Genomic DNA, 14,982 nt, shown 5'->3' with positions numbered 1-14,982 from the left:
GATTTATAGAGAAGTGCAATTTTTCACCCAGAGACTGAAACGCAAGATGGAGCCCCGTCGATTCCCCAGGAGGCCTGATACACCTATGCCTATGATGAGAAAGATATTTGACCCAGACCTCCCATGTGATTTTGGATTAAAGAAGAGCGTCAAAATTGAAGATCAGGACCATGCTTTAAGGAAGTCGATTTTAAAATTACCTAAAATTAAAAAAGATATCAATCCTACCCCCATACCGCAACGAAAAGTAGAGATTCGGGAGGATTGCGTAGATATTCAGGAGATTTCCGCCTCAAGTGATTCCAACTCTAGCACAAGCTCAGGTTTCCTTATAAGTTTGGTAGACGGAATTGATATTCAGGCACGCATTAACCAGCATAATAAATTTCGAAAAGTACAGGAGATGAAAGAAAGACACGAAGCTGCTCTTCGTAAATTACAAGAGAAGAAGCCAAGACCAACGAATGCCTACGCACGGGATGTGCAAAACTGGAGAGACAAGCGGGAGAAAACTCCTTCAAAAACGTTGCTGCAAATTGACATAGATGGGCAAAAACTTGTCAACTTGTCCACGGATGTGGACAAGTTTAGAGCTGACAAGTTGAGAGCTTGTCCAAAACTCATTGTCCTTTCCAATGAGGATTCTGGAAAGGACAAACATGGCATACAGTTTAAAAAGTCTTTGTCACGTGGAAATGAACAAAAATTAATCAAACAGGTTAGTGAGAAGGCAGAGGAACGATTGGTAAAGCCAAGGCAAACACCCAGAGTTAGTGAAGGCAAACGGTCAGAATATGTACATGACGAGAGGGAGAAAAATGTTCACGAGCAGGTTAAATTTCAAGAGAAATGTAAGAAGATGGCCTATGAAAATGTAGAGAATATAAGGAGAAAAGAATATGTCAAAGAAGCTGTTGAGGAGAAAAAGCTTAACCAAGAAAAAGCTAAGCAGGAGTTTGCCCAAAAGTTACTTGACAAACAGGAGAAAGAAAAGAAAGTCAAAATGCAAAAGTATTTGACTGATGCATGGGATGATCAAGTTGAATACAAACGGCAAAAGCAGATTGAAATGGACAAGATCATAAATGAAGGGTCTGATTCCTTGATGGACTGCGACATTCCTGATAAGGACAGAAGTCGTGAAATACGTAAAAAAATAGTGTACGACCAACTGTCACTTACAAAGAAGGAAGAAGCTAAAAAACGGGCTTTTATGGAGGAAAAGTTACTGAAAGAAAGGAAAGAGCGGGAATCTGCAGAGCAAAAGCGTGAAAAACTGGAGAAAGAGAAAAAAGCTGCAGCTATAAAAAGTCTGACCAATTCTTGGGATTCCCGAATTCAACTCAAACGACAGGAGAAAAAGGAACAGTGTGAGATTGAAAGGAAAAACATGCAGACCTTGATGGAATTAGACAGAGTGTGTGGAGCTGCCAGGGAGGTACTTCTGCCAGGGAGAACTACCTCCCTGGCAGAGTCTGCAAGAAGATCTGCAAGAAGATCGGTGGGAACTGCTGACAAACATGACGACACAAAGAATAGACCTACACTGAGTAGTCAGAAAGTTAGGAAGCCTGTCACACTTCCTTTACTCAAATCCACCACTGTGCACTTTGCTGAGGATCACCAACAGCAAATTAAAAGAGTAAAATTCCCGTCCATTTCCAGTCCCAGATAAATATCTTTCTCAGCTGGCCAAGGAATGTGATGGGAATCCCCCGGAGGAGCTGACCCAAGTGGCTTAGGAGAGGGAAGTTTGTGCCTCCCTACTTAGGCTGCTGCCCCCATGACCTGAAGAAAATGGATGGACGGATAGATGGATAGATAGATAGGTTTTCTCTGGGTGCTCCAGTTTCCCTTCAAAAACGATCAATCAATCGATGGATAAATGTATAGATAGATGGATAGATAGATAGGTTCTCTCTGGGTGCTCCAGATTCCCTTCAAAAACGATCAATCGATCGATGGATAGATGTATAGATAGATGGATAGATGGATAGGTTTTCTCTGGGTGCTCCAGTTTCCCTTCAAAAACGATCGATTGATCGATAGATGGATAGATAGATGGATAGATGGATAGGTTTTCTCTGGGTGCTCCAGTTTCCCTTCAAAAACGATCAATCGATCGATGGATAGATGTATAGATAGATGGATAGATGGATAGGTTTTCTCTGGGTGCTCCAGTTTCCCTTCAAAAACGATCGATTGATCGATAGATGGATAGATAGATGGATAGATGGATAGGTTTTCTCTGGGTGCTCCAGTTTCCCTTCAAAAACGATCGATTGATCGATAGATGGATAGATAGATGGATAGGTTTTCTCTGGGTGCTCCAGTTTCCCTTCAAAAACGATCGATTGATCGATAGATGAATAGATAGATGGATAGGTTTTCTCTGGGTGCTCCAGTTTCCCTTCAAAAACGATCGATTGATCGATAGATAGATAGAAGATGGATAGATAGATGGATAGATGGATAGGTTTTCTCTGGGTGCTCCAGTTTCCCTACAAAAACGATCAATAGGTTTTCAGCTTCAGAAGGGAGGCCCAGACTTCCCTCTCCCCAGCCACTCCTTCCAGCTCCTCCGGGGGAATCCCAAGGCGTTCCCATGCCAGCCGAGAGACATAGTCCCTCCAGCGTGTCCATGTCTTTCTGATTAGCTTCCCTGTGTATTTAACCCCACCTGTTGTCTCTGTCCTTCGTCGGGTCCTCGTCATTAGTTCATCGTTCGTCTGTCCGTTTCCAGTGCCGCATGTCTTTCTGAGTTTGTTCCTGATTCTTTATTAAATACATTATTTCCTCATTACTACCTGGGTTTACCGGCGTCTTCCTCACCTACAACCACGCACATATGACAGAATGTCCCTAGTATTAGCTACGGCAGATATATGGCCAGGGCCGTACAGAGACCACTACAGGGGCAGGTGCTCAACAACAAAAAAGGGCCCATCTAACCGCCTTCTAGGACAGAATATTAACAGCCTCTCAGCTTTCAGAGTTTAATAAACAATGATAAATTACAAAATTGTGAGACATACAATCAGAGCTAAAGGAAATCTCTACATAGAGCATAACACTATGCATATGTAAGATATTTTATTAGTAATTTCTTTCTGCAGGTCTATTTTGTAAATCAGAGCTGGTGGTCTAGCTCTGGTTTACATATTTTGTCTTTACAGAATTACACTATTAAAAATATAAACAAGGGCACAAAGCAACCTTTATGCCCTTGTAATCTTTTTATAGATTACAGATTAGTGGACTGTAATCTATAAAAAGAGCTGCTTGTTGATGTAGATGAAGACGGTCCAATCAGGAAAGCAGAGCTGCATCAAACTTTAAGGTGGAACTGCGGAACAAAGAAAAAAACAAAAGCAAAAATTGAATTGTTAATGCATGTCACCATGAGAAAAGCCTACTGAGTTTTGCTTAAAAAAACTTTTTTAAACATTTAAATCACACATTTGTCTCATGATCAGCAGTCTCATGTCTCATGTCTCAGTGATTGTTTTTGTTAAACAAACTTATTTGTGCATGTCATAAATCTTTTCTTGATATTCTAAGTTTTTGTTTGACTCAAAGTTTTGCTTGTGATTCTCACATGACGTTGTGAGCAGTGTCGTAGCCAGAGGGGGGGAAAGGGGGGCCATTGCTCCCCCTGTCATCTGATTGGCCCCCCAGTGGCCCCCCCTGATGATTGGCATGTAACGGCACCAGGTTATTCCTGTACATTATTTGGAATCATTCTAATTCAATATATCTAAAGAAGAAAAACAATAATAAATATATGAAAAGAAAATGTATAAAACTTTATATAAGTCCATGTGATGACATAAATAAAAAGATTTTTATCAGGCGCGATACCAGCCTCCTTTATACTCATAAAAACTGATATTGTTCTCCTGGATGTTTCAGTTGTGCTGCGCTGTGGTGCAACTCAAAGGCTAAAGCACTTCATACCTGGTGGTTGTAAAACACCAATAAGTTATTTATTGATCCTCCGCAAAAAAGAGAAAAAATCGAAGAGGGGCCGACAATGTTCGTAGTTTGGAGCAGAGGTGGCGCTAGAGTTTTTTTTTGTCCGTCAAAGAAAAAAATCATTTTATTTCCAATTTGTAGTCATCAAACGAAACATTTATTATTTCTCTGCGAGAACGTTTTTGAAATCAGGTAACATTTCACGAAATGACGTGATTAGAAGACGGCAGAACTCTGATCGTTTCCTGATCCCGCATCACTTCCCTCTGCGGGAGAAAAACCAGCAGAAGCGGATCAGCTGCGCTAGGAGCTCCAAAGTCTCTGGTCCGTTAAAGCGTCCAGATCAGAGATGATTCTCTGACAGATGTTGTTCTTAGTATGATTAATAATGAGCTCCACGATGTTCTCTGTGCGTAAAGTTGAAACTGTCTGAGCACCAAGTGGTCAGCTGATCACAGTCTGGACAGAAACCAGCGAACTGCTCTCTGTTCTTATCAAAATGAGGCTGAGGAGGTAATCTGACATATTAACTCAGTTAAGTTTTTACTGGTTTTGTTTTTAAAACATCATTAACGTAAGCAGTGTAACTATATATTGTATATTTGGCGTTTGTCATCTCACGTGTGATTAATTGGAGCATTTACGTGCATTTATTGCCCAGCGCTCTGCGCTTGTTTCTGCCTAACGGATCTGCACTTTAATTTCTTTCCTCTCTCAACAGTCAGCTGTTATTCCTCTACTTAAACTATAATAAGTAGATCATAAAATTCTCTTTAGTTTTTCTCTGTGTGCTCCAAACTCATTAATGTAAACTCATCAGAAGCCCGAACCACCATCAGGCAAATAATTCTGGTCCGACCCGAACTATTGTTACCTGTCCAAACAGAGCTTCCTAAAATTTTGCCCCCCCGAGAGTTGGGGGGGCCAAGGGGGGGGGGGCAGGACTACTCCTGGCCCCCCCTAATTTAAAAGTCTAGCTCCGCCACTGCTAGCAACCCAGTTTGAGTTCCACTGGCAGTTTAGTTCACTTGTGTGAAAAATGTCTTATTATAAACTAGAATTTTATTTTATCAATATTAAGAAATTATTGATCTAAAACCAGATGCTATATCTCACTGAAAAGTTGCTTGTAAGTTAGTTTTGTCAGAGTTCAAGTGTACTAAGATGTTTGCACTGGAAACTAGACCAGAAATAGTTGGTAAGATTTTGTGTATCTGCAGTGCAGGAGCAATGTTTAAAGAAGAGTAGGACCATTTCCCTCCTTTGTGAAAGGCTCAACATAAAAAATCCTGAATTCATTTCATTGATGCAAAACATTTTCTCATTTTCTCTCACATAATTACGGAGGAAATGCAACTTATTAAAAATGAAAATATTGCATCTCCAATTCCTGAATTTAGCTAAATTATTTCAGAAGGGAGAAAACACCATATTTGACCAGTGGTTCTGTCTTATTTGGACAATTTCCACATCTAATATCGATTACTCTCGTTCTGCTCAATAAACGTTGGGCAACGAAAACACAAACCTTTTTATTTTACAGTCTAGACACAGAACAAGCCTGACTAACTGACTGCTGTTTGTGTTTCAGACCCGGTTACTCTGACAGACCTGATTGTCGTCCTGATTAACATCATGTATCGACACCCCCGACCTTCGAACGGCGACTCGTCACCGACAGGTGTGTCACATGTGTTCCCACACGTGTTCCCACACGTTGAAGGTTTGTCCACGAGTCGCAGATCCTCCCCAGAGACAGAGCATCACTCCTCAGAACAAAGATTTTATCAGCTAACTTTGTCCTGACTCAATTATTACTGTAATAGTTCTCTAGGGTGTTTATGTAATGTTGTAAACTCAGGAATTTCACATCTGCAATTTTGCTGACTATAATTGATAATGTTCTCCCCGCTGATTATTATTCCCTGCGCCTGCTGCAGATAGTCATGCTGAGCAAGTCTTTTGCTTCATCTGTGGTATCGAAAGATAACGAGTACACTGCAAAACCACAAACTCTCACCAAGTACTTCTGGTCAAGGTTTTAGTGCAAATATCTTAGTGGACTTTAAACAATTTTTCAGAAAGAATTATGAGCTTGTTTTAAGTCGGTAAAAATAGTGTTAGTTCCACTGGTAGATTGTTTCTATTATAACAAGACATTTTTCCATGTTATAAGTGAAAATGTTTTGAGTTTTCAAACTCAAAATTTCTAAATGTCAAACATTTTCCACTTTTGAAACCTGTTTTTCTAGAGAATTTCAGATTAATCTCAAAATTACCATTGTTTTCTTCCAAATGTAAAACTTTTGAAACTCCTCAAAGGTTTTTTTTTTTTATTATTATTTTTTTTTAAAGAAAATTTCTGATACTAATCTAAACATTTCTGAGTTTTATTTTTTTGGTGGATATTCTTTAAACTCAGAAATTTACATGATTTTCTTTCTAGAGATTAATCAAAACATCAGTTTTTTTTTTATTTGGCAAAGTCTCAACTTTTCAAACTCAGAAATTTCTAGAAAATTTCTGAAATTAGTCTCGAAATTTACATTTTTCTTGCAAAAGTATCACTTTTGAAACTCTTGAATTCTTTTTCTAGAACATTTCTGAGATAAATCTAAAAATTTCTGAGTCTTTTTTTTGTGTATGGAAAATCTCAACTTTTCAAACTGAGAAATTTCCTTGTTTTTGAAATTATTCTCCAAACATAAGTTTTTTTTTTTCTTTGGTGGAAATGTACCAAAGACCAAATACGCCGTAGTAAAACCACCACATCCTCGCACAAAAACCTTTAATCGGGAAACATATTTTGAATTTATTTGCATAATTGTCAGTTCCATGGTTAACAGAAATGCTGCTGCTGTTTCGCAGCACCATGTGGACGTTATGCAACCTGTTTGTGTTTTTCCAGGCTTGCTGTCGCCCAGCTGTCTGGTGATGGAGGTGCTCTGGATGTTATGTGAACGAACAGAATGTGCTGCTGATTGTCTCCACCAGACTCCTGTTATTGAGACTCTGCTCGCACCTGTTGTTGCTCTCCTCAATGCACAACAGGTCAGTTTCTGCAACACACACTAACACACACTTTATGAGCTGATAGAAATCATAAACTGGGGGCCCAAGTCCAGTCCTGTAACTTTTACTTACATTCCTGCCCCAGAACTCCTCAGTTCCCTCATCCAGATTCAGTCATTCAGCTCTGCAGAAGCCCAGTAACGACCCATTAATTTGATTCAGGTGTGCTGGAGAAGAGATTAATCTGAAACTATAGTAGCTCTCCAGGACTAGACTTGAGCAGCGCTGTCATAAAACAAAATTATAGCTCATAAAGTCAGAGTCACGGTATAATGTTTCTGTGTCGAGACATAAGAAATCATCCCCCCCCCTTTTTTTTTTTTTACAATTTCACAAAAAGAGGTGCATGGGACGTTGGGTATTTGATGAAAACCTAATGGAAAAGCATCAGCGCTGTAGGGGAAATCAGGTGTACCGTATAATTTAACACCGGATTAAACCACATTTTTCATCAATATCTTAAATTCATACAGTTTCTCACATATTGCAGAGAAACTTCAGTTTATAACTTTGGTTCAGTCTCCAGTTAGATCTGCTGGTATTTATTGATCTACAGTCCAAACTGCACCTATAAAGTTAATTATTCTTTTTCATCCCTGTTGTTTTTTATTACATTATGGATTAATTTGAAGTAGGACTGCAACTAACAATTATTTCAGTAATCGATTAATCGGACAAAAAATGCAAACATTCTACAGATTTTTAATTTAACCACATAAGCCTTTTATATACAATATTAGAAATACATTAAAGATGCAAATAATTATTCAGTTCTTTTTTAAAATAAGAAAAAAGATTTTATTGCCCAAAAGAGAATACCGTGGCGCTCTTTTTGTAAATTTTAACCACTTGAAGAGTGTTTGCTGAACCGTTTTTACAGATAAAGATGTTTTTATCTAAAATGTTTACATTGTGTTTTTCTTCCAGAAAATGGCAATTTTTTTAGTCTGTACTAAAAAAGTTTACGATTAATCTAGTGCTAAATTAGTTGATGATTATTTCCATAATTGATTAATCATGATTAATCATTTCAGCTCTAATTTTAACAGGTAAAAGTTTAAAAATATACAGCAGTATATGTGACTACAAAGGAAAAAAATCCCAAATCATGACCTTTCAACTACAACGTTTCACTCTGTTTGAATTTTTATCCGTTAAAATCAAATATTCTTACTATTTTACAGAGATTTTAGGTAGAGGCAAATCGATCCTAAATATCGATATTATCAATTCCAAGTTAGTATCGCAATTTTTTTTTGGGACTTTATTTATTCAGGAAAAAATGCACACAGATTTGCTTTGTTTTTTTTAATATATATATATTTTTCTGTCATTGTTATGGAAGTATTGTGTGTATTCCAGGTTATAACAAAATAATGAAAAAATACACAAAAACACATAAGGCCAAAAGTTTAATGATATATCAAACTTTAATAAAAAGTATCGGTATCTATGATACTGACCCTGTATTTACTTGGTATCTGGCAAAACCAAACTGTAGTATTGCACAGATCTAGTATTACACTAGCAAATGCTTTGTCAAAGTTTCATATGCAAAACTTTAATATAAACTGCTGCATTAATTAAGAAATCAGGAAAAATAATTTGAGTAAAATAATCACAGACAAACTTTGTTTCATCAGCACCACTTGTTTTCTGAAAGCTCCTGGATAAATTGGTTAATTTGTGTTTATATCTGTTTATTTCAGACGAACCTGAAGAGTCCTGCAGCCACTCTGATTCTCATCGCCGACGTTTTGGCCCGAATCGCAAACACCGACAGAGGATTAGCGCTTTTCCTGTACGAGAAGAACCTTGTTGTTGCCCACAGTGAAAAGTAAGACGCTGATTAACCCTCTTTAAATATCAAGATTAAAAAACCTACTTTATGTGTTATTATTTGACCCTATACGGCGCTTTATCAATGCGACAAATTTGTCCCACCAGCGTCGGTGGTTGATGCAGATGGAGACTTTTTTTTTTAAATTAGGACAAAACTATAACCCACAAATTAAAATGTCAGATACAACACAATGTGTTCATCTGTTAATAACCAAGCTTTCTGCTTTGCCTTTGTTTTCATGATAAATAAGACCACGTCTACCACATCGTGTAGATGGAATAAAAGGAGTAAATCTTGAGTTTAATCTGTTTTTTGAGAAATAAAACTTGAAACTTTGAGTTTCTGTTGTCGGAAATTTTTGACTTTCAAACTCAGAAATTTCTGAGTTTCTTGGCAGAAATTCCCTTTGATTTGTTTTCTACTTACAATGCCCTTAACAAACAGTTGTGGTCAATAGATTACATCTTCTTCAGTTTAACCCATAAGGAAATAAGGAAAATTTGCAAAGCCCTGTTGATGTTTTGGGTCTGTAATGATTAGATATTCCTGTCCTACAACAAATCTGAATATTTTATTTGTTTGGACTAAAATATTTCATGCTTATTTTTGAGCAAGGAAAAAAAAAATCAAAACATTTATGTTCCAAGAAGTTTGGACACCCCTGGATTATTCTGTCCAATCACAGCTGTTTGCTGTATTTTAGCAACAGAACATTTTAATGAAGCAACTTAAATGTTGTGTTTTTGTTGCCTGTAAGCGGAAAGTTGTCATAATTAATAGAAATAAAAGCTTAAAAACCCCAACATGTGTGTAATTAATCTGAAATAGATGAAGTAATCAGCTTATTGCAGCTTCTGCCTGCACCAGCCCTGCATGCTGTGCACACAGATACCGGTCTTTTGTCTCTTACTACGTGTTTTCTGTTTCCCGTGCAGAACCTTCGCTGCTCACATCGTCGTCCAGTTCACCTTGAGGCTGCTGAATAAAGCCCTGCCGTCTCTAAGCGAATCGGAAGCGTCTCAGACGTTATGTGGAGCTTTCATCTTTGTTTGTAGACAGATGTACAACACCTGTGAGGGTCTGCAGGTCCTGCAAACATACGGTCTGCACAAAGCCATCGCTGCTGCTTGGAAAAAGGTACAACTGCAACATCCCATCTCAATCTTACAACTAAATTAGTGCTGTTTTCGTAAAAAATATTCATTTAAAGGTGACATATTATGCTTCCTTGAACAGGTTGGGGTTGGTTCATGGGTGATGCAAAACATGTTTGCTACATTCTTTACACAAAATCCTTAGATTCTGAGATTTTGAGTATTTTTAGTTTTTTTTTCAGAATGAGCTCTTTTAGAGCCTCCGTCACTTTAAATCCATATAAGCTGCTGCTGGAAACGCCACAAAACTTAACGTTTACACTCACATGTGAAAATGGCTTCAAATAGAAGTGCAATTATATAAGCGTACATCTTTGAAAAACAGAAGTAGCGCCTCCTGCACAACCAACAAAAATGCAGCAAGTTGTTTCTGGATGTTAAGTCAACAACGAAATACTTTGAATGGTGCATAGAGCAATAAACCCAGCTGACAAATTGCTCTGGAACTCAGTTCTGGTTGCTAGGTGACGGGCGGAACTCCACTGGGGTTGCTAGGTTATAAGCTTTTACTGCTGATTTTAGTTATGTGAATGTAATATGTTAATATGAAATTTTCTCCTTAAAGCACCAAACTGAAAGTTCAAGATAGAGCTGCAGTGGTTTGAATGATACGAGGATCTTGATTTTTCAAATTAAAATTTTAATTCTGTGTATGTAAATACAGCTGGAATCTGGAGAGTCAGATGCTGCATGTGTTGCATTAACTATCCATTATAACCTGAATTATGTGAGTTTTGGAATAAATCCCAATCATAACAACACAGCTGCTTTTAGACATTTTTTTTAAATATTGGATTATATTTAAACTGCAGCTAAACTTAAACTTTAAAACATGCAAAGACTGTAAGCTGAGAACCAAATGAAAGATGGGATAACTTAAGCTAAGCAGAAAAATCAATAGCAACTACATATTATATGCTCCTTTGCAGTTGACTTCTTTTTAACTCAAAACATTTATGTCAAAAATTAACTTGTATTTAATAGTTAAATCTATGGACTTCATTGTTTCCCTTCACTTCCTCCTGATTTTATTGAATTTGTGTTAAATATTAATTAAGCACCAGCCAGAATGTACTCAGATCTGTTCTCAGTGTTTTATTAAAGGAAAGTAAAGTACTAATGAGTTCTTATTCTTTGGTTTAAATAAAATAAAGCACTGGTTGTGTAGACTTTCATTTAGATTGAATACATCATTATTTTTTTAGATTAAAAGTGTGTTCAGCCTGTTTTTAGTGTTTCCCTGTTGCAAAACTGCAATAACTTGTTTCATCAGCTGGTTATTGTTGGTGGAAATAACTCAGGGATTTTAATAAGCTGAACAAACCAGCAGCTCACTGATCGCATCCGACTCCCCGGGTTCATTAATTTATATAAATAGTGGCTCAAACTGAGTTCCCTTCACCCAACAGGCAAAAACGACCCAAATTTGCTTTTTTTGCTTATATATAATCTATAGTCGACTTTTTCAGCCCATTTCCGATCTTTTCACCTAAAAACAATCCAACCTGTCCTACTTCCTCATGCCGTACGTATCTAATTGTTTTCAAAGCGTCTACAGTCAGAACGGTCATGTTGCATTTTATCAAATTTTTACGGCAATGATGAAATTTTGGATTAAGTTTTTATTGGGGATAAAAAACTTAATCCACATTTTTCACTTCCGATACTGATCAGATGCAGAATTTACATCTGATCGGTGTGCTGCGCAAATGCAGCACATTTAAGTATAGAAGTAGCTTTACAGGTTTGGTCAAACATATAAAAACAATATTAATTTGTTCAGTCAGCTCAATTTAAAAGAAATGATAAAGACAAAATCAGTAGGTTGACTTTCTTGTCAAACATGTAAAAAATAAACTGCAGCTATTCTTTCAAATGGTTCAGAAAGTTAGATTAGATTCTACACATAGTGAATAATAGAGCATAGAACTAGACTGAATAGATGGATCGGGAACATTGTCACCAAGATTTTGATTCCACTGATACAGATATTAATATTTTATTGATGCATCTCATCACATCCCACCACTTTCCATTCTGACTGAACATCCAATCAGATTCCTCTGCAGAAGTTCCTTCGTCTTGCTACGACTTTGTGACGATAATATCGACTCTCATTGCTAAATAAATGTTTAAATAGAGAGCTGGATGCTGCACAACATCGAGTCTGGAGAACTGAAGTTCATAAAAAACGTTTATAAAACAATCATCCAAATTACTGCAAAGCTGTGAGGATATCTTCACGATTCTCTGCCGTGTTTAGTTGTTTACAGATGGAAAAATAATTTTTTTATGATATGATGACTTAAGCGATTTTTGTCTGGTCTGAATTTTTCACTTGTTTTTCTTTTAAAGTCAAGTTCTTTATCAGAAAGGATCCCAACTCCAGTTTCTGGATCCTACACCGGACCATCCACCCAGGAAACGGCAAACATGTGAGATCACATGTTTACACACACACACACACACACACACACTCACATGTTTATACACACACACACACACACACACACACACACACACACACACACACACACACACACACACACACACACACACACACACAACTTCAATCAAGCAATAATAAAACAGGTCAGCGGTGCTACAATGCTTCACTCATTGTTTAATAGTCACTTGTGGCGCAGTTGGTAGAGCTGTTGCCTTGCAGCAAGAAGGTTCTGGGTTCGATTCCCGGCCTGGGGTCTTTCTGCATGGAGTCTCCATGTTCTCCCTGTGCATGCGTGGGTTTTCTCCGGGTACTCCGGTTTCCTCCCACAGTCCAAAAACATGACTGTCAGGTTAATTATCCTCTCCAAATTGCCCCTAGGTGTGAGTGTGTGTGTGCATGGTTGTGTGTCTCTGTGTTGCCCTGTGACAGACTGGCGACCTGTCCAGGGTGACCCCGCCTCTCGCCCGAAACGTTGGCTGGAGATGGGCACCAGCACCCCTCCCGACCCCACTGAGGGAAAAAGGGTGCAAGAAAATGGATGGATTGACTAATCACAGCAAATAATTTAATAGTAGTTTGATCATAAACTTTGCTGTGTTTAAAAATTATTCTCGTGTCTAATAAAACATAAAAAATCATGTAGCTTCTGTTGTTAATTATTAACCAATAATTTATAACTGCTGGACTCAAAAACCCAAGAAAACGGCGGCGAATAACAGACCTTTGAATTCATTACTATGGAAAACTGTTGATATGATATGTGGCCCAAAAGTTAATAATAGACAAAAGATCATAAAAACAAGCTTAACGTACCAGTTGATCTCCTATCATAGTTTATTCTGACATATTGAACTCAATAACACAATGTTTTAAAATATTTCTATTAGAGCTACTCTGATATATTTTCAGCAAAAAACGTGATGTTATTTTGGATAATTGTTATATTAATTAATTGGCGATACTTCTGTATTCAGCTCTTTGTTTTACTTTGCTCTGAAACAGCTTAAACCAGTGGTTCTTAACCTTTTTTGAGGTACCGAACCATCAGATTCATGTGCGCATTCACTGAACCCTTCTGTGGTGATAAATAAAATTATTTTTTTTCTAAATTCGGGACATAGGGGTGACCCAACTAGAGTCTAGTTGAGTCACCCCATGATCACCAAATCTTCTTAAAAGGTAGAGTCTCTGAGAACAGTTCTTCAAAATATAATCAGTGTTTTCAGCAAAGTTGAGCTGACTGTCCAGGAACGACCCAAAGTATTTAAAATCTGCCACAGTTTCAACAGGTTGGCCATCGAGAGAAACTGGAACCACTTTAAGGTCTTTAGGTCATTTAATTAGCTCTACATTCTTAAGAGAATGAAAAATTTATAATAAATAAGACTTTGCGGTATTCTGATTTAGTAATGTAATTATATTAGTTGTGTTACCACCCCACGCCACTAGAGGGAGTAGCAAGCCCAAAAAGATGCAACTAAGAGAAGATTTAGAAGTTACAGAAAGCTACAGAATTTGGTAAAAACTGAGTTTTGCTGAAGTAATTAAAGACACAAGTTCAAATCCCTGCTGAGAGTGGAGCTCCTTCAATCAGGGCTCCTCCGCAGCTCTGATTGGCTCAGCAATGTAACGTGATCCTCTGATTGGCTAAGCAATGTAACGTGATCCTCTGCAGCAAGTGATGGCAAAGCGGGGCGTCATCACGACTTTACACAAGTGTGTCTTTACCTCCGCGGCAGAGGCTCCGCCGAACCCCTGAGACCGACTCACCGAACCCCTGGGGTTCGATCCAACCCAGGTTAAGAACCACTGGCTTAAAGTGTCAAATGATAAAATGTTTTTGCCTTTATCATAAGAATCCTTCAATAAGACTAATAAATATGTAATAAACCAGTTTTAAAGTGCGTCTTAGATTATCTTGAACAGCCTAAATGTGGACATTTCTCAGCACTAGAGCTGTAAATTGAGAGTATATCCGTGTTGTTGGTGTTGTTTTAACCTGAGGTTTCTTTTTGCTGTTTTTTTGTGGATGTGGAACAGGCTCGTCTGGGAGGAAACGATGTTGGGCAGTCTGCTGAACTTTGCTGCGACCCCTAGAGGCCTTTTGCTGCTGCAGCAGACGGGCGCCATCAACGAATGCGTCTCCTACATGTTCTCTCGCTTCACCAAAAAACTGCAGGTAAACAGTGAATTAATAAAGTCTGAACCTTTTTTTACATTTCTGTCATAACCTGATCTAAAGCATATTTCAGCATCGGAGTGCTTTACATGAAAAAAAAACGCATAAAAACATTCCCCAATCAATGCAATTATATTTTTTTCTACATTTAATATCTGCTTTAGACACTTGACTATAGAGCTGAAACGATTAATCATGATTAATTGATTATTTGAAATAGCAATCGATTAATTAATTGGAGTATACGCTCAAAAAATGTCATCTTGTTGAAAAAGCAAGATATTCAGAGCAGTAATTAAGCCAAAACTAT

General features: G+C 37.7%; 1 protein-coding gene across 5 annotated transcripts in view; it reads left to right on the top strand.

Annotated features, from left to right (window-relative positions):
• tbc1d32 (TBC1 domain family, member 32) overlaps positions 1-14,982 on the top strand; it is an 81,118-nt gene that overhangs the window by 12,339 nt on the left and 53,797 nt on the right. For 4 of the 5 annotated variants that reach the window (XM_081602332.1, XM_081602329.1, XM_081602330.1 and 1 more), the window contains 6 exons: positions 5,567-5,656; positions 6,884-7,026; positions 8,757-8,884; positions 9,826-10,027; positions 12,400-12,479; positions 14,534-14,672. In XM_081602332.1, coding sequence (XP_081458458.1) covers positions 5,567-5,656; positions 6,884-7,026; positions 8,757-8,884; positions 9,826-10,027; positions 12,400-12,479; positions 14,534-14,672 — 782 coding nt within the window. The remainder of the gene's footprint in view (positions 1-5,566; positions 5,657-6,883; positions 7,027-8,756; positions 8,885-9,825; positions 10,028-12,399; positions 12,480-14,533; positions 14,673-14,982) is intronic. The other variant, XM_081602331.1, reaches the window with a different exon arrangement.

This window comes from Poecilia reticulata, chromosome 21 (assembly GCF_904066995.2).
Source record: "Poecilia reticulata chromosome 21, P_reticulata-male-v2, whole genome shotgun sequence".
Classification (NCBI taxonomy): Eukaryota; Metazoa; Chordata; class Actinopteri; order Cyprinodontiformes; family Poeciliidae; genus Poecilia; species Poecilia reticulata.
This window is presented reverse-complemented; position numbering and strand designations above follow the sequence as displayed.